This window comes from Oryctolagus cuniculus, chromosome 14 (assembly GCF_051225735.1).
Source record: "Oryctolagus cuniculus isolate XC-2025 breed Fujian yellow rabbit chromosome 14, ASM5122573v1, whole genome shotgun sequence".
In the NCBI taxonomy this organism is placed as follows: Eukaryota; Metazoa; Chordata; class Mammalia; order Lagomorpha; family Leporidae; genus Oryctolagus; species Oryctolagus cuniculus.
In genome coordinates this window covers 86,527,115-86,553,328 of record NC_142880.1, presented here as the reverse complement: position 1 = coordinate 86,553,328, position 26,214 = coordinate 86,527,115, and the positions used below count along the sequence as shown (strand labels likewise).

Sequence of the window (26,214 nt, the reverse complement as noted above, 5' to 3'; positions counted from 1 at the left end):
AGAAAGGTCTTCCTTTTGCTGTTGGTTCACCCTCCAATGGCTGCTGCGGCTGGCGCGCTACAGTCGGCGCACTTTGATGATCTGAAGCCAGGAGCCAGGTGCTTCTCCTGGTCTCCCATGCGGGTGCAGGACCCAAGCACTTGGGCCATCCTCCACTGCCCTCCCTGGCCACAGCAGAGAGCTGGACTGGAAGAGGGGCGACAGGGACAGAATCCGGCACCCCGACTGGGACTAGAACCTGGTGTGCCGGCGCCGCTAGGCGGAGGATTAGTCTATTGAGCCGCGGTGCTGGCCCTATTATCTCCATTTTTAGATAAGGAAATGGAACCATGCAGAAATTATGGTAGAACTGGGATCTGAATCTAGGCAGTCTAAATTCATAACTCACAATCTCAACAATAAATATTACAGTGCCTCTCTTATAGTAACACAAACAGATATACACACAAATAGAGTTAAATCATGATAGTAAAAAAATGACTAAATCCTCTTAGAAGTTATCTAAAATAGAAAAAGCTTATATCTATATTCAAACTCACTTTTAAGTGAACAATTAAAAGTAGGTTTCCATGTGTTTTCTTAGAAATTTGTCTTCCTCAATGCCATGGTTGAGAAAGAACTTCTAAAATCAATTCCATTCATATAACTACAAAAAAAATAGAATACCTTGGAATAAGCTTAACCAAGGATGTCAAAGATCTCTATGAGGAGAATTACAAAACATTAAAGAAATAGAAGAAGATACAAAAAAATGGAAAAATCTTCCATGTTCATGGATTGGAAGAATAAGTATCATCAAAATGTCCATTCTCCCAAAAGCAATTTACAGATTCAATGTGATACCAATCAAAATACCAAAGACATTCTTCTCAGATCTGAAAAAAATAATGCTGAAATTCATACATAGGAACAGGAGACCTCGAATAGCTAAAGCAACCTTATACAACAAAAACAAAGCTGGAGGCATCACAATACCAGATTTCAAGACCTACTACAGGGCAGTTATAATCAAAATAGCCTGATACTAGTACAAAAACAGATGGATAGACCAATGGAACAGAATAGAAACACCAGAAATCAATCCAAACATCTACAACCAATTTATATTTGATCGAGGAGCTAAAACCAATTCCTGGAGCAAAGACAGTCTATTCAACAAACAGTGTTGGGAAAACTGGATTTCCACATGCAGAAGTATGAAGCAAGACCCCTACCTTACACAAAAATCCACTCAACCTGGATTAAAGATCTAAATTTATGACCCAACACCATCAAATTATTAGAGAACATTGGAGAAACCTTGCAAGATACTAGCACAGGCAGACTTCTTGGAAAAGTCCCCAGAGGCACAGGCAGCCAAAGCCAAAATTAACAACTGGGATTACATCAAATTGAGAAGTTTCTGTACTGCAAAACAAACAGGAAAGTGAAGAGGCAACTGAAAGAATGGGAGAAATTATTTGCAAACTATGCAACTGATAAAGGATTAATAATCAGAATCTACAAAGAGATTAAGAAACTCCACAACAACAAAACGAACAACCCACTTAAGAGATGGGCCAAGGACTTAAACAGACATTTTTCAAAAGAGGAAATCCAAATGGCCAACAGACACTTGAAAAAATATTCAGGATAACTAGCCATCAGGGAAATGCAAATCAAAACCACAATGAGGTTTCATTGGTTAGAATGGCTTTCACAATGAGGTTTCAATGGTTAGAATGGCTTTCATACAGAAATCAACAAACAGCAGATGCTGGTGAGGATATGGGGGGAAAGGAACCCTAATCCACTGTTGGTGGGAATGCAAACTGGTAAAGCCACTATGGGAGACAGTTTGGAGATACCTCAGAAATCTGAATATAATTGTACCATATGACCCAGCCATCCCACTCCTCAGGATTTACCCAAAGGAAATCAAATTGGCAAATAAAAGAGCTATCTGCACCTCCATGTTTATTGCAGCTCAATTCACAATAGCTAAGACATGGAATCAACCTAAATGTCAGTCAACAGAAGACTGGATAAAGAAATTATGGACATGTACTCTATGGAATATTACAGTGTTAAAAAAGAAATGAAATCTAGTCATTTGCAACAGAATGGAGGAATCTGGAAAACATCATACTGAGTGAAATAAGCCAGTCCCAAGGGACAAATATCATGTTTTCCCTGATCTGTGATAACTAAGCGAGCACCTAAAAAGGAAACCTGCAGAAGTGAAATTGACACTATGAGAAGCAATGACTAGATTAGCACTTGTCCTGACTGTCGAGAAACAGCTTATTATTTCATTCTTTTTACTATTTCTTTTTCTACTTACTACCATTGGTTGAACTCTTTTTTTTTCAAGATTTATTTCATTTTATTTATCTATTATTTATTTATTATTATTTATTATTTATTTAATTTATTTGAAAGACAGAGTTACAGAGAGAGGTAGACAGAAACAGAGGTCTTCCATCTGCTGGTTCACTCCCCAGAGCTGCGCTGATCTGAAGCCAGGAGCCAGGAGCTTCCTCTGGGTCTCCCACATGGGTGCAGGGGCCCAAAGACTTGGGCCATCTTCTACTGCTTTCCCAGGCTACAGCAGAGAGCTGGATCAGAAGAGGAGCAGCTGGGACTAGAATCGGTGCCCATATGGGATGCTGGTGCTTTAGGCCAGGGCTTTAACCTGCTGCGCCACAGCGCTGGCCCCTGGTTGAACTCTTAACACATTATTATTCTTAGGTGTTTAAATCCAATTTAAAATTGACCCCTGTTAAAAATAAGAGTGGGAATAAGAGAGGGAGGAGATGTACAGTTTTCACATGTTCCCATGGACTTACACCTAAGGATAAAGCTAAAAATTTGCCATTGGACACCAAATCCCATTAAGTTGGCAGGTACTAATGCCATCTGACTAGTTAAAGTGATCAGTTTAAGTGCATAACTGATCATAAAGACAAGATTAAATGTCAAAGGGATCACATGAATAAGATCAAGTGTCTGATAATAACAATAGATAGAATTAAAAAGGAGAGAATTGTCCAACATGGGAAGCAGGCCACATAATAGACTCATAGAATGACAAATGCCCAAATAGCACTCTGGCCTCAGAATCAGCCCTTAAGGCATTCAGATCTGGCTAAAAGCCCCTGAGAGCCTTTCAGGCATCGAAAGCCAAGATACCGTGGCAAAAAATGGCCTACATGAAAGATCTCTGTGAGTGAGATCCCAGTGGAAAGAAGGGACCATCAAAGAAGTTCCTTTGTAGTTATATTGGTATGTAACCAATTATCTTGAACTTGGGATTCTGTAACACTAATGGCCTAATTTTCTGAAAATCATGGTTTTTAACTGAGTATAAACAAGTATAAACAATACCATCAGCTACCACCATCCCATATATTTACAAAAATACAAACTTTAGAGATCCTAATTGTGTGAAGATTTTCCAAGTCAGTATTTACATATTAGGAGGAAAATTAACCCCAAATAACAGCAAAAGATGTGTAAGTGTGTGTGTGTGTGTGTGTGTGTATGTCTGGAGGGGAGATGCTTAATACTCCCTTCCGCCCAAAAGCATGAACAAATGAATAACTCATAAGTTAGAATTAAAACTCAGCAAAATATGAATCAACACAGTTATGTCATCCAGAATAGAGAGGGGTTATTCTATTCCAAAGTCATCTTGTAGTGGGAGAGAGTGCACAGCCCATGAAATGAACAGATCAACAATGTCTTTCTAAAGAACAGAGGGAAATGTTTGCAAGGAGTAAGAGCTAAAAATAGCTCCACTGCTTACCAATTTCCCAAAAATCAGTCATGTTCCTTCTCTGTGAGTCCTTTGGGCAATGCCATTTAAATATTTTTCATATGAGGAGCACAAAGAACCTACAATATTCAAAATTTAATTTAATTTCTAACAAACAACTAAATTCTCAAGAGGAAGGAATCCACAGTCACTGTGTATGTCCACATAGAAACCCTGGGCAAGACTTACACTTTAGCAGTCTGGATTATTACTCCTTATTGATCATCCAGCAGATACCATGCCTCAGTTTTTTTTTTTTAATTTAAGATTTTATTTATTTATTTGACAGGTAGAATTACAGACAGTGATAGAGAGAGACAGAGAGAAAGGTCTTCCTTCCGTTGGTTCATTCCCCAAATGGCCGCAATGGCTGCAGCTGTGCCGATTTGAAGCCAGGAGCCAGGTTTCCTGGTCTCCCATGTGGGTGCAGGAACCAAGCACTTGGGCATCTTCTACTGCTTTCCCAGGCCATAGCAGAGAGCTGGACTGGAAGAGGAGCAACCGGGACTAGAACTGGCGCCCATATGGGATGCTGGCGCCACAGGCGGAGGATTAACCTAGTGCGCCATGGCACTGGCCCGCGCCTCAGTTTTTAAACTGTAATTCAGAGAACCCCCAAAGATGATTTCTCTAATTCTCAGTATAAACAATTCGAAGGTGTTGAAAATAGCAGATTATGGGCCATAATAACTATTATGCTAGTGTATCTCCCAGATAAAACAGAATATTGTAAACACACACACACACACAATAATCCAACTAGCAAATTATTTTACAGATGACACTTCAAAAAGTTTTAGGACATTTTTGCTGTAGGAAATATTTTGACAATAAAAGCCTAGAAAACAACATAAACAGATTTCTGTTTGGTTAGAATTCAAGAAAGTTATTTAAACATGAGATTTTTCTTTATCCTGTACATAGATAATAGGATGCCTAACATATGTTCCATTACAGATTTTTATGGTTTGATGCTACAGAAATTGTAGTTGCACATGGTACTCCAAGAGAGGGAGCAAAATCATATAAGCTGAAGTATCAAAAAGTTATGTGAGTTTTTGTGGTATTTAAGCCAAAGTATTATTAATTGTTGCTCCAGTTGACAGATCAGTTGCTTTTAGTGGTTATACTGAATATTATTTTCATGATAATAAATCCCAATTCAAAGAAAAGGCAGTTGCTGGAATCAATGAGTATATTTTGTTAGGGAAAAAGGACAGGCCTCAGGAGAGTTGACCTTGGCTGTCTGAGGTGATCCACTATTGCTTTCTCAGCTGTCATTCCATATCTTGAATTGTCTGATCTACCCTCAGATCCAGGGATGATGGAGAAGTTTATGTGAAAGGCATTCAGACACACAAACAGAAAAGTGGCTATCATCTTAGACCTTGCCATAAACAGAAGGTTTGAAAGCTGTACTTTTGACTTCTTGCATATCTAGTGATCACTGGAAGTAATGATAGCAATAAAGAGGATATGAATGACACTTTGTTAACTTTCTTGCTAATCTTCACCACAGCCCTGGAGTCCAGCAGTTCAGAGTCAGCACTGTCATTTAAGAGACATGGGAATAACACACAATACTCTGGAGAACTGTTGAATATTGCACATGAAGGTCACAAGCTCGCCCCAGCTAGCTCTACCTGCCTGATGCGGTACTTTAAACAGTTGCTTTTTTTTTTTTTTTTTAATAAAAACAAACCAAAGCGCTGTTCAAAGTTTAGTGCTTAGGTTAGGGAGTGTGCATTACTTCCGACTGTCTTTCCAAAATGCAGCACATGTCCTGAAATTAAGAGATGTTCAGCAAATACGTGTGAATGAAGGATGCCGGGAGGAGGAGGTTTCCGTCCGCAGACCCAAACCGCTCCAGGATCTGTTCTCTCACTAAGGTGCTGGAGCTCATCTCAGCCCCCAGCTTCACTTCATGTCGCTACTCTTTTTTCTTTCCAGTACTTAAAATTCTACTTTGCCATTTTACTTGGTAGTATCGTGCTTTGTTTTTTATTTTCTACTTCATGTCCTCAAGCTAAACTCTAAACATTTAAGATACGGGAGCTTTTTTCCTGAGCCCTACCCTACCATTGCTAGTATAACACGTCAGATGCAGTAGATAACAGTTCTGATTCTTTTTTTGTTTGTTTGTTTAAAGACTATTTATTTGAAAGGCAGCATTATAGAAAGAAGGAGGGTGGGGGAGAGAAAGAGATCAAGATCTTTCATCAAGTAGATGAAAATAAACATTTTTTTTTTAAAAGAAATAAACAGGGCCAGTATTGTGGCATAGTGGGTTAAGTTGCCACCTGTGATGCCAGCATCCCATACAGGTGCCAATTCATGTCCTGCCTACTCCATTTCTGATCCAGCTCCCTGTTAATGTGCCTGGGAAAGCAGCTGAGGATGGCCCAGGTCCCTGGGCTCTTGTCATCCACTTGGGAGACCCGGATGAAGCTCCTGGCTCTTGGTTTCAGCTTGGCCCAGGCTCACTGTTGTGGCCATTTGGGGAGTGACCAACCAGCAGATGGAAGATCTCTCTCTGTCTCTTTCTGTTTCTCCTACTCTCTGTAACTCTTTCAAATAAATCAATAAATAAAACAAACAAAAAGAAATAAACATTACAGATTCACACAGTGATTTATAACTTTAGCATTTACTTAGTATGTTATGTTTGTGCTTGTATGTGCATAAACAAACAACGAAAATGAGATCCTGAAAGAAATCACATCTGCGAAGTCACAAATTGGAACACCGTCCCGGAGCTAGGACCTGCAGCACAGGCTGGCAGCAGAGGCCACAGGCCTGTAGTTCAGCTCGGGGACCCCAGTGCAGAACTCACCCAGAGGGAAAAGCGGGACTAGAAAACTCATCCCCTCCTCACTGCCCCCTTCCAACACCATCTACTAAGAAGAAGGCATACCATACCCAGGGACCAAACTTAGAGCCAGCGAAATGGTGCTTGTCTCCAGCACATGGAGTGAGAGTACAAAGAACAGGCAATAGAGTAGTTAGGGCACGACTGCCCGATCATGGACAAGTCCTTCTGAGTCTTAGATTAATGGGGGAAATAATAAACTCATCTACTTCAGAGAATACATGAGAATAAGACAAATAAATGCAAAGCACTGTGTACAGTCTCTGGCACGTGGTATATGCTTGGTAAGTCTCAGCAACCATTCTCTTTCTTAGCCTGCCCAGCCTGCCTGACCAAGTGTGGTCTTGGCTGTCTGACCAAGCTTGTTCTTGGCTTTCTCCAAGTCTTTACTTCTTAGTGTTAATGCTGAAAAGAAATAAACTCATAGTTCTCTACAATTAATCCTCTACTCTCCCAATACTCTAAGCTGCTCATTCTGTTCTTGCTTCAAAAATCAAATTGCTAAGTAGGCAGCAATCAACAAAACAAAGCAGAAAAATAAATACAAATCTGATGGTTTCCCATCACTTCCCATGGACATTCATTTGAAAGTCATTGGCGGATTCTCCTGACCCTGAAGCAATGGTAACTGTTTCAACACGCCTTCTGATTTCCTTTTCAGCTCTGAGCTGTGTACTACTTATTGATCTCAAAATGCTGAACAATACATAATCTTGGTGATAAGAATACTTCAGATACAGATACGTGTGGCACTTTGTGATCACCCAGGTGTCTTTTCACATATTTAATTTCTACAACACTACAGGTAAGAACTTTCCAAAGGCCACACAGCCAAACCCACAAACACACAGATGATTTTTAGTCCTGTGCTCTGGTCATAACTCCATGGTAACTGCCTGTTACAGGGCATATTTGTTTACAGTGGTATCTCATTCTAATACGTAGAGCAGACAAGATGCTTTATTATTCTTCTGACTAAATTAACAGATTATTTGAAGTCACCTATTTTTCCTGTTTGTCTATCCCTTGCAGTATTATTAAGAAGGCTTTGTTGTGGTTCTGATGTGCTCCCTTAAAATAATGATCTCTTTAAACTTCAAAACTTACTAGTGCTTCTAATGCACAACCCCACAAAGACATCACAATGGAGGCTGTTAAGAGGCATTACTCTTCTATTCTACAGAAGTTCAAAAGGCCAGTGATTATGGACAGCCCAAACCACAATCAAACCATGAAAGAGGAACAGATACTGCAGATACTACCTCTTGATTCCTATCTTCAAAATTACCTACCCTATATTGTAAACACGAGAAAATAAGAGTGAAACTCACCTCCTGCATGATCAGATAGACATGCTGATAGCAGACACACTGAACCAGTGCACCTACCTGTTTGAAAACTGGATGGTCCTGCTGACACATTTAAATATGACTATGACAAGCTCAAGCGAGCCCTAGTGGTCATCAAACCTGCAGACTGCCACAGTGGAGACTCAAACACTGAGCTGCAGAATCTTAAAAGCACTAAGTGAGTATGTATGGCAATTATTTTATCCACAATGTATTTCTTGGATAAGGCAGAAGTAGTACTGATCACAGAAGTTATGAATCTCTTTGTTAACTTCCAATCATTTCAGGTCAGTACAAAAGGATTTGGAATTATTATAAAGCCTGCAAATATATGGATCTTTGCTTCCTGAACACAAAAGTGGTGATCACTGGTTATAAATACAACACCTTCAATGCTCTTGAAATATGACAGGACATCTTGAAAGGATTAATATACACAAAGATTTTTGAAAGATAATCTCAAGAGAACATGACCAAGCAAAGGATTGTATGAACACACTGTTCATCAGAATGACACATTTTGTGCTCACGAATGAGGTTAGGCAAAACATTAAGAATTGAATATAGCCTACTGTTTCAAGAGGGAGACATCAAACTGATGAGTGCACTATATTTAGAGTTCAGTCATGAGTCAAACAGCTCTAAAATGTCACAGGACCAAGAAAGTATTTTCCAGTACTAAAGTAGCTAACTGAAAGATTCAAAAAATCATTTAAGAAATAATGAGAGCAACACAAAGAGTTGCGGAGAACCAGGTAAGCATATGACATTAAAGTTATAAGAGGGCTGTGCCTGAAAAAAGAACACTGAGAACCCTATTGGAAGATCACCAGTATTTTAATAAATATGATCAAAACATCAAATTACTTCCTCGTGAGATCACCAAATGCTAATAAAGATCCAAATGAGGAAGAAACTGCTATATTCCAGGAGTTCTTATCTTGGGATATATTATAGTTTGGGCTTCAAGGGGTGCAATGAGCCCTTTGGAATTCCATGTATAATTTTGGGTGTATAAATGTATGTGCATTGTTTTGAAATGGGGGGTATCCAAAACTTAAATTAGATTTTCATAGGTCCTTAGATCCACAAAAAGAGAGAGTTCACTTTTCTAAAACCAGGTCTTTACCTATGTAAAAATAAGTAACTGGATATTGGGCACTCTCAGTAATGTCCTGTAAGTCTAAAATTAAGAAAAGTATTAACTTTTCTAAATTGCTCATAAAAATATTTTTCAGAAATGGAAACTGGAATTACCCTAATTAAAGAAAATGTCAGCCACAGACTGGACACTAATGGAAGGTCCACATAAAAAACATGCCAGGAAGCTTATGATTGTGATAATAGACTTAAAAATGATCTGAAGGAGAAAGATTAAATTATTTTGGAAGATTTCTTTTGCTTGCGTTAAAGAGAGAGAGTGGAAATGACTGTATCAGGACTTATTTATCTGCACTGATTCCTAGCCTATTCCCATTTTCTACCAGGGTAGAAAGATAAAACGTTCAAATAACTTAACAGATGCAAACAAAGGAGATGGTATTTGTGATTATGACAATGATTAGGGGCTACTCTGCTCTCTTGAGACATTTGAGGCCAGGGCTGACCTGGCAGAGGTCAAGACAACAACAACGAAGATCCTTATCCGGCTCATCACTCATGTGCCCTGCTGGACACTCAAATAATGAAAACACTCCAGTGACCTAGACATTTACCTCATTTTAAATATTCTTACAAAGCATTTTTATATAATTTTAATTTCCAAGAATACCACTACTAGGATCTACTGTGTAAGTCAGTGGGGGTTTCCCAGGAGGGGTTCAGTATTTTGGAAAAGCATGTCACCACTGGAATGCTGCTCTCGGCCTTGGACGGACGCACCCACCAGCCTCCAGCAGTCACCGCCCGCTCAGGCGTGGTCCCACAAAGTGCAGCCCCTCTGAGCTTCACGATGTCCTACTGCATGGCCCTGCTCAAGCGTCAGCACTTGAAACAAAACATGTCTTTCTTTTCAGTTTGGTGAGGACATCCTAATGATTTAAAAAGATTCTCTGTATGGTAGGACACCATTAGGGAAAAGACAGGTAAAAATCCAAATAAAGAGTGAAGTTTAATTAAAAGCACTGTGCCAATATTGGCTTTTCAGTTGTGATGAACATACTGTGATACGGTAAGATGTCAAAAGTAGAAAGAGGAGAGTGAGGGCGTGGCCAGTCTTTGTAATCTTTTCAACTTTTCTGTAAATTTAAAACTATTCTAATAAAAAGGTTATTTTTTCCCTTAAGTTTACCTTTGAAGACACATAGAAAGATTTTAAATTTGGACAACTGTACCTCCATTTCTGTTAATATCAATCAGTGTTTTTAAACCATTAGGTCGGGGCTGGCACTGTGGTGCAGCAGGTTCAACCTCCGCCTGCGGCACCAGCATCCCATGTGGGCACCAGTTCTAGTCCCGGCTGCTCCTCTTCCGATTCAGCTCTCTGCTGTGGCCTGGGAGAGCAGTGGAAGATGCCCCAAGTGCTTGGGTCCCTGTGCCTGCCTGGGAGACCTGGAAGAAGCTCCCAGCTTCTGGCTTCAGCTCAGCTCAGCTCTGGCCATTGTGGCCAATTGGGGAGTGAACCAGCAGCTGGAAGACTTTTCTCTCTGTCTCTCCCTCTCATAACTCAAACAAACAAACAAACAAATAAAATCTTTAAAAAAAATAAACCACCAGGTTGAAATGCTGAACTAGAAATTGTCAAATGTTCATAGTGGTTTAATATTAGCAAGTTCATATAGTTCATGATAGAATAATTTGGGCCTAGTTAAATGGACTGTGTTAAAAAGGTTAAAATAAATGTATTTTTCATTTTCAGAAATAAAGAAAATGTACTCCACTGTACACTTATACACCTGCTTCTTGGCAAATGCATGCTTGGCCATGCTACATAATCTATTGTATTAACTTCAGGTTAGGAAAGGAACATGTTATAAAATATAGTATTTTTTATTTTCATTTTTGATGAAAGGGTGAGTTTTATTTTCATTTTTTTTAAATGAAAGGGTAGGGGGAGAGAGAGAGAGAGAGATATCTTCCATCTATTGGTTCACTCCCCAAATGCCCATAAAAAGCTCGGGCTAGGCCAAGCTGAAGTCAGGAGCCAGAAACTCAGTTTGAGTCTCCCACGTGGGAGGCAGGGCCCCAAATATTTCAGCCTCCAATTGTTGCCTTCTACTGTGTGCATTAGCAGGAAGCTGGAACTGGGAGCAGGGCCTGCAACTGAACCCAGGCGCTCCAATATGGGACATGGCTATCCCAAGGGGTGTTTCAACCACTACACTACATGTCTGCCCCACAAACTATATTTTAGAAAAGGGGTACAGGCTGGTGCTGTGGTGTTATGGGTAAAGCTGCTGCCTGCAGTGCCGGCATCCCATATGGGCACTGGTTCAAAGTCCCAGCTGCTCCACTTCTGATCCAGCTTTCTGCTATGGCCTAAGAAAGCAGTAGAAAATGGCCCAAGAGAGAACCGGAAGAAGCTCCTGGTTCCTGGCTTCGGATGGGCTCAGCTCTGGCCATTGCAGCCATCTAGGGAGTGAACCAGCTGATGGAAGACCTCTCTCTCTGTCTCTACCTCTCCTTCTTTCTCTGTGTAACTCTGACTTTCAAGTAAATAAATAAATCCTAAAAAAATAAAAAAAAAAAAAAGAAAAAGGAGTGAAGAGTCTACTGGACTGAAAACAACTGAACTAAACAAAGTATTAAAAAGTAGGATCGACAGATCATAGCAGAGCTTAACTGTGAAGCTTACACCAAATTCTTACAGAGAAGAAAGGAATTAAAAGGCAAAGGCATAGTATTTGTAATCCTTCCTTATTTCCTTCCCCAAAAGCTGGTATTCAGTGAAGTTCTTTGATCAGTGGGTTAGTCTTTGAGTGAAAATATGCTGTGAAATAGGACATGATAAGGAATATGTTTACGTTTTTGCAGGCCTAAGAAATTCTTGGACATGTTTAGCTTCTAGGGGGTAAAAAAACATGTTAAGGGGAGAAATCTGACAGCAATAAAAAGAAAAACATTGATGGGTTTATGGTAAAAAAAAAAAAAAAAGACTTACCTGTGCACAAATCTGATGCATGACATGACCAAACTCATGGAAGTAAGTCCTCACTTCATCGTGCCTCAGCAGAGAGGGCCGGCCGGCCACTGGCTGGGAGAAGTTCACCACGAGGGCAGCCACAGACAGCATCCGGCTCCCATCGGGCAGCAGGCAGCCAGGCTGGAGACCAAAGCAGGCTGCATGATTATATTTTCCTTCCCTAGGAACCAGAAACACATTGGAGAGACGTGAGAACTCTTCTCTAGCAACAACACTGTTATCAAGCTAGGGCTGGTATCAGAAAGCATTTTTTGGACTTTAAAATCAATGTTTATTCATCTATTTTTATTTATTTGAAAGGCAGAGTGATAGGGGTTGGGTGGGGGTATTCTTCCATCAGCTGGTTCACTCCCCAAAAGGTCACAACAGCCAGGGCTGGAAGAGGCAGAAGCCAGGAGGCAGGAGCTCCAACGTGGACGGGAAGAGGTGGAGCAGGTACTTAACCATAGGCCCTCTGCTATGGGATGCAGACATCCCAAGTGGCAGTTTGATCCACTGTGCCACAACACCTGCTCCAGAGAGCACTTATAAACATGTAATTCACCTTTTAGAAAGTAGCTTGTCATAGCTTAGTGGGTAAAGCTGCTATCTGCAACATCAGCATCCCATATGGGCACTGGTTTGCTTAGACCCCTGTACCCACATGGGAGACCCAGAAGCTCCTGGCTTCTGCCTTCCATCTGGCTCAATCTTGGCAATTGCACCCATTTGGGGAATGGGTTTCTTTTGTTGAAAAATCTTGATACAAGAATTGTAGATGTACGCTTTGCATACAGCTCAATGTCCAAGTTACTTTACTCTTATTTTTAAAAAATATTTAGTTATTTATTTGAAAGGCAGAGTGAAAACAAGAGAGAGAGAAAGTTTTCCATCTGCTAGTTCACTCCCCAAATGGCCACAATAGCCAGAGCTGGGCTGACCCAAAGCCAGGAGCCAGGAGCTTCTGGTCTCCCACACAGGTGCAGGGGCTCAGGACTTGGGCCATCTTCTACTGCTTTCCCAGGCCACAGCAGAGAACTGGATTGGAAGTGGAGCCGAGACCGGTGCTGTGGTGTAGTGGGTAAAGCCGCTGCCTGTAGTGCCAGCATGCAATATGGGTGCCGGTTCGAGACCTGGCTGCTCCACTTCCCATCCAGCTCCCTGCAAATGGCCTGGAAAAGCCGTGGAAAATGGCCCAAGTGCTTGGGCCCCTGAAACACACATGGGAGACCTGGGAGACCCTGTCACAGACATGGGAAGCTCCTGGCACTTGGCTTCAGCCTGGCCCAGCCCTGGCCATTGTGTCTCTTTCTTTCTGTAACTCTACCTTTCGAATGAATGAATGAATAAAAAATAAGTAAATCTTTAAAAACAAACACATAAACAAAATATTAGAAATTAACATGTATTTGCTATGATTTGTAAAATTGGAACTCTGTGTGTACTGTTAGTATGACTGTAAAATGGTACAGCCACTATGGAGAACTATATGGCAGTTCCTCAAAAAAAAAAATTAAACATAGAATTATAATAAAAAAGTAAAATAGGGGCCTGCACTGTGGCGTAGCAGGTAAAGCCACTGCCTGCAGTGCCTGCATCCTATATGGGCGCCAGTTCGTGTCCTGGCTACCCCACTTCCAATCTGGCTCTCCGCTGTGGCCTGGGAAAGCAGTAGAAGATGGCCCAAGTCCCTGGGACCCTGCACCCGCGTGAGAAACCCGGAGGCGGCTCCTGGCTCCTGATCCGCGCAGCTCTGGCCAGCCATTGCAGCCAATTGGGGAGTGAACCAGCAGATGGAAGACCTCTCTTTCTCTCTCTTTCTGTCTCTCCTCTCTCTGTGTAGCTTTGACTTTCAAATAAATGAATAAATATTTTTTAAAAAAGTAAAATAGAATAGAAGATGCAGCGTGTGGTGGGCATCGTGGTGCAGTGAGTTAAGCTGGTTCCAGCTCTGTCTACTCCACTTCTGATCCAGTTCTCTGGTAATGCGCCTGGGAAAGCAGCAGAAGACAGCTCAAGTACTTGGCCCCAGCACCCACATGGGATATCGGGTGGAGTTCCACTCTCCTGGCTTCAGCCTGGTCTGGCTCTGGCCACTGAAGTCATTTGGGGAGTGAACCAGGGAAAGGAAGATCTCTTTCTCTCCCTCCCTCCCTGTTACTCTGCCTTTCAAATAGATCCTGACAACTGTATCCTAACACTTCTTTTTTTTTTTTTTTTTTTTTTTTTTTTTTTTTTTTTTACAGGCAGAGTGAACAGTGAGAGAGAGACAGAGAGAAAGGTCTTCCTTTGCCGTTGGTTCACCCTCCAATGGCCATCATGGTCGGCGCACCGCGCTGATCCGATGGCAAGAGCCAGGTGCTTCTCCTGGTCTCCCATGCAGGTGCAGGGCCCAAGGACTTGGGCCATCCTCCACTGCACTCCCGGGCCATAGCAGAGAGCTGGCCTGGAAGAGGGGCAACTGGGACAGAATCCGGCGCCCCGACTGGGACTAGAACCCGGTGTGCCGGCGCCGCTAGGTGGAGGATTAGCCTAGTGAGCTGCAGCGCCAGCTTCCTAACACTTCTTAATTAGGAAAAGACACATGTACATTTGACTTGGTTTATTTTTAGGTCATATCATTAGTGAAGTATGTCCATAAAGTACTGAAATAAATCACTTTGGTGCTCAAAGACGTCTCTGTCCACCAACTGGACAACTCACTGAGTCTCCTTTCTAGTAACTAAAGTCAGGGATCACAAACCTGTGTGTCACTGACTCAGGGGACCCCACAACTTCCTCTGGTCTGTTTAGTGAAATGGATTAGTAATTGCAACTGGTTAGTTTTTTTTTTTTTTAATTAATTTATTTGAAAGGCAAAGTTACAGAGAGAGAGAAAGAGAGGCAGAGAGAGAGAGGTCTTTCATCTGTTGGTTCACTCCCCAATTGGCCACAACGGCCGGAGCTGAGCTGATCTGAAGCCAGGAGCAGGAGCTTCATCCAGGTCTCCCTCGAGGGTGCAGGGGCCCAAAGACTTGGGCCATCCTCTACTGCTTTCCCAGGCCATAGCAGAGAGCTGGATCAGAAGTGGAGCAGCTGGGACTCAAACCAGTCTCATATGGGATGCTGGCACTGCAGGCGGTGGTTTTACCCATTACACCACAGTGCCACCCCTAGCTGGTTAGTTTTTATTAGAACACAGACTAGAGAGAAAAAGATCTAAATTCTTTGGTGTCTGCTGAAGTACTGTGGAGTCCATCCATAGTTACCATATGGTAGAGCGACAATAATATTTTTAAGTCTTATTGTTGATTGGTGCCTGCACTGGGCAGTTTGCATATATAGTCTTTAATGTACAAAACAGTCCTGTAATGGTATCATATGACTCAAATTACAAAGAAGCAGTTTCAAAGAGGCTCTATCATTTAAGCATTCAAACTCAAGTTTGACCAACTACTAAGGTTGTGCTAATCCTATTATCTGTGTTGCTTCCTAGCCAGGCTGAGGGGAGTGGCCATAGACTTGAGTATTGGCAGACAGATGATCTGAATAATAAATATTTCTGGGAATCAATTTTAAGTTAAGTAAATGCAGCACACAAACTAGATGACAATGGCAATAAATGACATTTATTTAGTACTTGCTGTGTGCAGGGCAGTGTTTTAAATGTTGTATGTGTAATTACCCAACTTAATCGTTACAACAACCCTTCCATGTATTTACTGTTCCCATTGTACAGGACCTGTAATATAGGCCCAGAAACTAAGGCACAGGAAAATTAAGTGACTTGCATAGTAAGTAATGAAACCAGACAGAATTTCTGTCTTCAGAGTCCACATTTTAAACCCCATATAGTAGCAGTCACAGACAGGAAATACAGAAGAGATGAGCCTTAACCTAGGAAGGGGCTGCATCCCTGAGGTCCCCTCCAACACTGGGATTCTCAATACCTCGGATAGAGGTCCAGGTAGAACTGCCCCAGCACTTCTCCTGTAGCCTTGTCCTTCACAGTGTAAAGTGTGACACTCGGGTTCCAAACATGAGCGTCGGCCACTTGCTCGAATGAAAGTCCCAGCAACTCCTGGTAGATGTTCAGCAGGCCCTCGGTGACCACCTCAATCGGGAAGTACTCCTTGATGAACTCCTGGTCGATGGAGTACTTGAGCTCTTCTGTCTGAGTCATGTAGTAATGCAGGTCCCAGGCATTGATTTTCCCGTCATACTCAAAACCTTTCTCTTCGCATTCCTTTTTCTTCAAACTCAAGATAAACTCTCGTTCTGCCTCACCCAGCGGTTTTAATTTCTGGCTTAAATCGTCTGTGAAGGAAGCGGGGAAAGTGAGTGACCTATTGCCCTTGGGAGCAAGAACCCTCCTAGATCCTGCCTGTGTTCCAGCACGGTGCTTCCTCCCTTGTGGTACTCAACACAGATAAATCAGGAAGGAGGAAAGAGTCAAGGACCGGAAGGCAAGCTCTATCAGGACAACTGCTTTCGTCCTCAGGGCGACTTGTTTTATCACTTCTTGCCTGTTGTTTCTCTTAGTGTCACCACAGCCAGGCTGCAACTTCCTCTCAGCATCCACACGGGGGATGTTGACCTCACAGCACTCTGAGTCACGAATGTTATGATGCAGGGAACAAAGCCGTAGTGAAACCGCACTCCTGTACATGAGTGTTCTCCAGTGAGGTTAGAGAGTCAAGGCTAACAACACACATGCAGCCGGAGGTCAGTATTATCCAGAAACTGCTCAACGCCCTTGATAGCCACAGGTTGCTCAGTTTCTGGCCTCTATGAGAAAGGTTTATGGGGACACAGCAGTTCTAGTTTTTAGCTGGAGAAGCTTCTGGGTACCACAATTTATAAACTGTGGTCAATTTTTGACTGCTTTACTGCATTTGGTTAAATGGCTACCGTCTTATGTATTTACCTTTCAGAAAGTCTTTCCTATTCTGTTAAGATAAAAATGTGCTTGGCCATGTATGGAACAAGGCAGCTCAGGTGGCAGCCCCATAGTGTGAGGTGGAGGCAGCAGGCCAGCGACTGCTGACAAAGGGGGAGACTCGCGCAGGATACATTGCAATACAGTTTTCATTGGGCTTGGAAGAGAGCATGTGAATACGGGGAGCAAGAGAAAAATGTGTGTGGGAATATGCCAATTTCCAACTGGAGGGAAAACCGCTCCAAAGGAATTAAGTTCATCAGGCAGTTGCTAAGGAAAAATTCCAGTACACGCAGTCACCACTGCAGGAAACACTTTCTATGTAATTGTTAAGTCCCTGAGCCATCCTACTGTATAACATGCATCAGCTTATATGTCAATACCTGTTCCCAGCAACTGACAACCCACTGAAGAAAGAACCCTATCTTTGTCCTAAGTCCTATTATTTAGCAAACTGCCTAACATCAGACAGTTAGTTCATAAACATCTAATGAACGACTAAGTAAATTACATAATAATAAATGTCATTTATGGAGCACCTGTTACATGTTATATATGATTCCAGCATATATAATAACAATTCAAGGTGTGGCTATTGAGGACATAGTGGAATACATTTTGGGCTAAAGGTTGATTTTAATTCATTATTAATTATTTCCATCTTAAATAGAGCAATAATAGGATGTCAAAGTAATAGACTATATATTGGGGCTGGTGCTGTGGCGTAGCAGGTGAAACTGCCGCCTGCAGTGCCAGCATCCCATATGGGCACCAGTTCGAGCCCCGGCTGTCCCACTTCTGATCCAGCTCTCTGCTGTGGCCTGGGAAGCAGTGGAGGGTGGCCCAGGTCCTTGGGCCCCTGCACCCAAGTGGGAGACTTGGAGGTAGCTCCTGGCTCCTGGCTTCGGATCGGCACAGCTCCAGCTGTTGCGGCCAACTGGGGAATGGACCAGCAGATGGAGGGCCTCTCTCTATCTCTTTATCTTTCTCTCTCTCTCTTTACCTCTCCTTTCTCTGTGTAACTCTGACTTTCAAGTAAATAAATAAAATCTTAAAAAAAATAGACTATATATCTTGACAAACTGTTGAAGGTGAATAAAGTTTGAAAGGGATTGTAAAGGGGCTTGCGCTGTGGTGTAGCAGGTGGGGCCGCCACCTGCAGTGCCCACATCCCACATGGGCACCAGTTCGAGACCCGGCTGCTCCATTTCCCATCCATCTCCCTGCAAATGGCCGGGAAATGCATTGGAGGATGGCCCAAGTCGTTGGGCCCCTGCACCCGCATGGGGACCTGGAGGAAGCTCCTGGCTTTTTGCACAGCTCCAGCCATTGTGGCCAATTGGGGAGTGAGCCAGAGGATGGAAGACCCCCCCCACCCCGCCTCTCCTTCTCTCTGTGTGTAGCTCTTTCAAATAAATAAATAAACCTTAAAAAAAAAAAAAAAAGAAAGGGGTTGTGAAGACAAATTACAAAATCATACTTTGGTTAACTCTGATCAGGGATGATTACTATAATAATTAGCATTTTTATCATGGCTAAATTATTCAACCATTTTCAGTAAGATGAAAGAAAGAACAAGATGACAGTTGGAATAGTGACACGTGGACTGAGAGGGGGATGGGACAGGGTGATGGAGTATCAGTGACTAAATATCATGGACCTAAAAACCAAGGTTTTAAAAGATTTATGGGGCCGGCGCCGCGGCTCACTAGGCTAATCCTCCGCCTAGCGGCGCCGGCACACCGGGTTCTAGTCCCGGTTGGGGCACCGGATTCTGTCCCGGTTGCCCCTCTTCCAGGCCAGCTCTCTGCTGTGGCCAGGGAGTGCAGTGGAGGATGGCCCAGGTGCTTGGGCCCTGCACCCCATGGGAGACCAGGAAAAGCACCTGGCTCCTGGCTCCTGCCATCGTATCAGCGCGGTGCGCCGGCCGCACTGCACCGGCCATGGCGACCATTGGAGGGTGAACCAACGGCAAAGGAAGACCTTCCTCTCTGTCTCTCTCTCTCACTGTCCACTCTGCCTGTCCAAAAAAAAAAAAAAAAAAAAAGATTTATGAAAAAGTGATTTAAAATGAATAGTTACTGGTTAACAGTCTTGATATATATTATTTTACACTACTTTCATATATTAACAAGTGGTTTCTGGAGTATAAAATGTTAATTTTTGGTTTTTATGTGTGCTGCTTTCCTTTATGTCATTTTTGTCAGCTTATGTTGTAAGAATACATAAGTACCCATGCTATAACTACCAAATACCTACTGGAAGTTAATAAAGTCAATAGGCTGATAATACTCTGTTAGGATCCTAAATTTCACGTTAGAAATCAGTACAAAAATCCCAAACAAGACACAGGATAGAAGGAAGCAAAAACTACAAACGCCGTATAAATAATGAGCATAAATGCAGTATAAACAACAGAACTAAGCAGACTATTTAACACATCATTGTGATCAAAAATTGATCTGGAGTGAATGAAAACAGTATCTCTTTGAAGGTTTTTTCGGTTCTGGGGCCCTCTATCAAACTGATGTGATAACAGAAATACAGTCAGGAAAAGAGAGGTGGAGATCATGAACTGATATTTACAAAAGGTCTTTCTCTCTCTCTCTTGTTCTCTGCTGCTCTGCCTTCCAAGTAGATGAAAAGAAACAAACATTAAAAAAGGAGGAAAAAGAAAGAACTAACCTAGAAAGGCTGTTACTCGGCTTGTGCTCTTTGCAGTGTTCATCTCGAGGACGAAGTCAGCGTGTGTGCTATAGCCCAGGAGTTTGGCCACTTGGGCCCGCAGTGGGAGTAGCTGCTGCAGAATGACGGTGTTTTCCTAGTGGTAAGCAACAAAAAAAGGGTAATTACTAATGGCACCCAAAACACCAAAAAGAAGTTATCACACCTTTAGCTTCATAAAACTCGAGTATTTTTAGACTATTTTAACTACTTTACTTCTGAGATAGTTATGAGGTCCTACACTTTAAAATACTGTTATATTCTTTTTTTTTAAGATTTATTTATTTATGTGAAAGTCAGAGTTACAGAGAGAGAGAAGGAGAGGCAGAGAGGGAGACAGAGAGAGAGGTCTTCCATCCGTTGGTTCACTCTCCAGATGGCCACCACGGCTGGAGCTGTGCCGATCCAAAGCCAGGAGCCAGGGGCCTCCCCTGGGCCTCCCACGTGGGAGCAAAGGCCTCAGGACTTGGGCCATCTTGCACTGCTTTCCTAGGTCACAGCAGAGAGGTGGATCAGAAGTGGAGCAGGACGGCGCCGCGGCTCACTAGGCTAATCCTCCGCCTAGCGGCGCTGGCACACCAGGTTCTAGTCCTGGTCGGGACGCCGGATTCTGTCCCGGATGCCCCTCTTCCAGGCCAGCTCTCTGCTGTGGCCAGGGAGTGCAGTGGAGGATGGCCCAAGTGCTTGGGCTCTGCACCCCATGGGAGACCAGGAGAAGCACCTGGCTCCTGCCTTCGGATCAGCACGGTGTGCCGGCCGCAGCGCGCCGGCTGTGGCGGTCATTGGAGGGTGAACAAACGGCAAAAGGAAGACCTTTCTCTGTCTCTCTCTCTCTCACTGTCCACTCTGCCTGTCAAAAAAAAAAAAAAAAAAAAAAAAAAAAAAGGAAGTGGAGCAGCCGGGACTTGAATTGGCACCCTTATGGGATGCCGGCACTGCAGAAGGCGGCTTCACCTGCTATGCCACAGTGCCAGCCCTGTAGTACTGTAACATTCTTAAGGACAACAGTGATTTCATATTTATTGTCATTGACAAGATTATACCAAATACTGATACTTAAAAAGTTTTTGGATTTTGTTATTGTGGTAAAATACACATAACATAAACTTTCCATTATAACTTCATAGTCATTTGCAAGACTATTCTAAAAATGGAAGAGATTGTTTTAACAATAATGTGAGAAACCAAAACCCTTGTGCATTGCTGATGGGAATATAAAATAGTGCAGTTGCTCTAAAAATGGTACAGTGGTTCCTCAAAATATTGAACACAGAATTACCATACAATTTACAATTCCACTTCTGGATAAATACCCAAAAGACCTGAAAACAGACTCAAAGAGAGATTTGTGTGATCATGTTTACTGCAGTATTATTCAAACTAGCCAAAAGATAGGAGCAACATTGTAGGGTGATCATAAAGATCTGAACAAGAATATAAGTAAAATGCTTACAAAAATGCCAAATGCCTGGAAACTGTTATAACTACTTGTTCATAGCAATTAATAACTTAAAACTAGAATGGAAACATGGATAAGAGAAATGCATCTAGTATAACTCCTCCTAAAATAATTTTTTTATTTTTCTCAGTTTCTCCAGATCTCTCTACACTGCCAGTTTTCTCTCAATATATGTTCTCTCTCTTTGCTCTTTAGTACTTTGCCAGACACATGGTCACCTGACTGCTTTTCTCAGCTGTCCTAGTTGTGGTCATGTGACACATAATGGGACACTAGAATGTGAATGAAGAGATTGGTGAAATTTCTGGGTCCTCTATAGATGCTTGCCTTGACAGGTGTAAACTGAAGATGACAACAATGACCCTGGAAGTACCCTACTAAGCTGGTAGAGCTGTCCTCCAGCTCTGGACTACTCATCTCTGGACTACCAGTTTCAAGAGAAATAAACTACGGGGCTGGCGCTGTGGTGCACCAGGTTAATGCCCTGGCCTGAAGCACAGGCATACCATATGGGCGCCGGTTCGAGACCCAGCTGCTCCACTTCTGATCCAGCTCTCTGCTATGGCCTGGGAAAGCAGTAGAAGATGGCCCAAGCCCTTGGGCCCCTGTACTCGTGTGGGAGACCTGGAAGAATCTCTTGGCTCCTGGCTTCAGATTGGTGTAGCTCTGGCCGTTGTGGCCAATTGAGGAGTGAACCATTGGATAGAAGACCTTTCTCTTTCTCCTCTTTCTCTGTGTAATTCTGACTTTCAAATAAATAAAATAAATCTTAAAAAAAAAGAGAGAGAGAGAGAGAAATCTTTCTGGGGAGCCAGCACTGTGATACAGTGGGTGAAAACCCTGGTGTGCAGCACTAGCATTCCATATGGGTACCTGTTCAAGTCCTGGCTGCTCGACTCTGATTCAGCTCCCTGGTAATGTGCCTGGGAAAGCAGTAAAGAACGGCCCAAGTGTTAAGTTTCTGGCTTCTGACTTCAGATCTACTCAGTTCCAGCTGTTGAGGCCATTTGGGAAGTGAACCAGCGGAGGGAAGACCTCTCTCTCTCTCTCTCTCTCTCTCTCTCTAGCTCTCTCTGTAACTCTTTCAAATAAATAAATATTTAAAAAAAAAAACACTTTGTTTTTTAAATTGTGCTAACATATTTAAAATAAAATATGCATTTTAACCATTTTAAGTGTACAACTAAGTGGCATTAATTATATTCACCCAGTTGTGCAAAGATTTGCTTCTCCAATTTTTCCATCACCCCAAATAGAAACTTTGAAGCCATTAACAATCACTCCCCAGTGTCCCCTTCCCTCAGTCTCTGATAGCTTCTAATATATTGTTGGAAAAAAAATGACTTACGAGTCACTGAGCTTTTGGTTGACTTTTATAAACTTGAATGGCCTGTGCCCTGACATAGAGAGACCGGCACCAGGAATAGGGCGCTGATATTGCCCATACAAAACGTGTGCTGGAATGCAAGGTGAGGACGCAGACGCTGCAGAGGGTCTCATGACCCTCTTTTACCACGGATAACACCTGCTGAAACTGTTGCTTGCCATAATTTGGAGGGCAGACTGAATCTTTGCTATTCAGCTATTGCTTGGGAAAACTGATAATGTCGACATGGATTTGCTGCTTTTAGAAAGATTACAGGACAGATGAGTCCATGTGAAAATTAGCGGGTCTGCTAAGATGAAAGAAAAAGGATTCTGTGGAAGAAGGTTTTGGCCGTGGTCCACATCGGGTGAGAAGCACGCACTCAACTGCCGAACTGCAGGGACTGCTCTGGGACTGCTGTCTTCTCCCTCAAGCCTACTGGATCAGGGGTCTGAAAGCAGACTCCATTAAACTGAGGACAAGTGGGTGGATAAACATAGGAGCTAGTAAAGGTCATCTTTGGCAGGTTCGAGCAAAAGCAATATTTGCGCATAAGTACTTGAGCCAGTATCTGACTGGAAGTGAACAGACAAGCCACCCATGCTTCTGGGGAAATTTTATTACCAAAGATATCATAAGCCTGGCACACACAGGCCTGTGATTATTTGATTCTGAAAGCAACCCTCGGGTTTCAAACTGGCATCAGCAAGGATCTGTGACGGTGGCTGCCTGAGACCCAGACATGGAGCGTAAGGGAAAGACTTCCTGTGAGCAAAACCAGGGGCCTTGGAGTACAACTAACTGATAAAGAATGCTTGACAGAAAGCAGAGCCAAAGGCCTTTCTGTGATAGGCCCAGGTATTTGCTGTTGTAGTAGGGTAGAGCTGCCACCTGTGGTGCCAGCATCCCATGTGGTGCCAGTTCTAGTCCCAGCTGCTTCACTTCCAAACTAGCTCCCCGTCAATGAGTTTGGGAAAGCAGCAGAAGATGGCCCAAGTAGTTGGGCCCCTGCACCCATGTGGGAGATCTGGAGAAGCTCCTGGCTTCTGGCTTCAGATCAGCATAGCTCTGGCCATTGTGGCCACTTGGGGAGTAAGCCAGTAGATGGAGGATCTCTGTTTCTCCCCCCTCTCTGTAACTGTGCCTTTCAAATAAATCATCAGATCTTTTAAAAAAATTATATCCCTATTTTCCCCAACCTTCCTCCTCTCAAAAACTCAAGCACATGAAAAAAAAAAAAAAAAAAAAAAAAAAGAAAGGAGGTAGAACCAAGGAAAGTCCAATGTGCTAACCAAGAAACTTCACCAGAACACAAATCCTCCCAATCACCCCCACCAATTAAAAATAATTGCTATAGGTTTACTATGTTTCCCATTCTTTATTTTTCCATATAGGAGTTTTTAGTGTGGCTAATCCATTCATATTCCACCACTGGAACAGTTTAAGGGCTAATACTTTGTCTTTCCTTTCCTAGGTTGCTAGCGCATAAGAAACTACAACTGGGGAGAACTGTGTATCACCCACCGATATTGGTCTTTGAGCTCAAGGAACAACTGGTTGGAAATTAATAAATGGTGAATGGGGGGCCAGTGCTGTGGCAAGGTGGATAGAGCTGCCACCTGCAGTGCCGGCATCCCATAGGGGAACCGGTTCGAGTCCTGGCTACTCCACTTATGATAAAACTCTCTGCTATGGCCTAGAAAAGCAGAAGATGGCCCAAAAGAGACCTAGAAGCAGCTCCTGGCTTCTGGCTTCTGATTGGCTCAGCTCTGGCCCTTACAGCCATCTGGAGAGTGAATCAGCAGAAGGAAGACCTCTCTTTCTCTCTCTGCCTCTCTGTAGCTCTTACTTTCAAATAAATAAATAAATCTTTAAAAAAAATGGTAAATAGATTTATGGCGGATAAAAGGGTAATCATGGTTACTCTGATAGCCAGAGAGACAGACTACAACAGCTAGCTAGTTGACCCTTAGAGAATTCATTTTTAATTCTTCCTTTTAGTAGAACCTCCTAAGTTAAGCAAATGGATGTCAACTAAAGTCTACATTTCCCAGCCTGCCTTGTAACTAGATACAGCTAATGATGCAACTTGGGTCAATGGGATGTGAATGGATAGGCCTTTGCTCTGAACTCTTTTCTTGCCACTTCCCATGAAGCTGAGAAATGGTCAGTCCAAGGAATGACTTTCAGAAGCCACTTGCAGGGGCGCAGTGGGTTAATCCTGTGCCTGCAGTACCGGCATCCCATATGGTTTTAGTCCCAGCTGCTCCTCTTCTGATCCAGCTTTCTGCTATGGTCTGGGAAAGCAGTGGAAGATGGACCAAGTGCTTGGACCTCTGCACCCATGTGGGAGACCTGGAAGAAGCTCCTGGCTCCTGGCTTTGGACTGGCCCAGCTCAGGCCATTGCGAGAGTGAACTAGTGGATGGAAGACTTTCTCTCACTGTAGCTCTCTCAAATAAATAAATAAAAATCTTGTGGGGAGCAACTCGGACTAGACTAAGTTACTGGAATTAAGACTTATTCTATGCATCTGCTCTCCCACAATATGGCGCTGAGAAGGGAGTAAACAGCTTCTACCCAGCTGCCTCTCGCCAACTTGAGTGATGACCTGCAGGAGCTGATCCTGCTCCTGATTGGAGGACAGCAGCGTGCTCGGTGTGTGGGTAGCAGAGTTGGGATTGGTGGAAGAGGACTATAAAGGAGGAGAGAGACAACATGCACCAGGAACATCTGAGGAACACCTGAGCAGCCCCCGAGAGAGCCGGCCGGCGGTGTGCCGCTCCCCCGCGGAAGTGGGGAAAGTGGCAGGGGGGCCCGCCCCTCCACGGAGGTGGAGGGACGGCAGCCAACCCGGGAAGAACCAGCAGCAAACCCGGGGAGGGCCGAGCAGACAAAAGAACAGTGCAGGGTCCTGTTTCGTTCCTCCGCGAAGAGGGGGAGCGACAAAATCTTAAAAAAGAAAGTCACTTGCAGATGAGGGAAAGATGCCTTACCATCCCTAGGCTGTTGACTTGGGAAAGGAATATAACGTCTAGTTTATTTAATTCAACAGTGTAGCCTGTGGCCATGCCAACCAGGTTGTCAGTGAACGAAGAAGCTAAAGTCTTGTAAGTCTGAGGAATTAGGAGTTACAATGCACTCATAAATAGGAATATAAATCTAAGAACTGAATTAGTAAACAAAGCAAATATTTTTATTAAAATCGTCCACTAAAAACAAAAGATAAATAGTTATGGTACCTCTTTGCATCTTGTATTAAAAGCCATTTCCATTCTCCTTCTGGTTTCAGGAATACAACATTTCTTCATGACAGGAAAATAGTGTGGATATTTTAAGGTAATTTTATACTTGTCATCATCCATCTTTTCTAAACTGTCAATGAAATCATCAGGAAGAGCACCTGCAAAAAATCATTTTCTTATACATTAATTTTTCCACTCATTATTGGTTTATTTAGCATTGGCACCACACCAGTGAATAGCTCTAGGAATTTTGTGGAGTAATTGAAATTCCAGTAAAATGATGACAATCCTTTTAATACCATTTGATGTTGTTGGAAAGGGGGTGGCAGTTAGAGGCCAGGTGGCTCAGGGGATGGTATTCAAGCCATG

The 26,214-nt window shown here is 42.9% G+C and overlaps 1 protein-coding gene across 6 annotated transcripts in view; it reads right to left on the bottom strand.

Annotated features, from left to right (window-relative positions):
• The window catches only part of NLN (neurolysin), a 95,788-nt gene that overhangs the window by 17,480 nt on the left and 52,094 nt on the right, over positions 1-26,214 (bottom strand). For all 6 annotated transcript variants that reach the window (XM_008262286.4, XM_089312810.1, XM_070056768.2 and 3 more), the window contains 4 exons: positions 25,843-26,003; positions 19,738-19,873; positions 16,064-16,430; positions 12,114-12,315 (listed from right to left, as the gene is read on the bottom strand). In XM_008262286.4, coding sequence (XP_008260508.3) covers positions 12,114-12,315; positions 16,064-16,430; positions 19,738-19,873; positions 25,843-26,003 — 866 coding nt within the window. The remainder of the gene's footprint in view (positions 1-12,113; positions 12,316-16,063; positions 16,431-19,737; positions 19,874-25,842; positions 26,004-26,214) is intronic.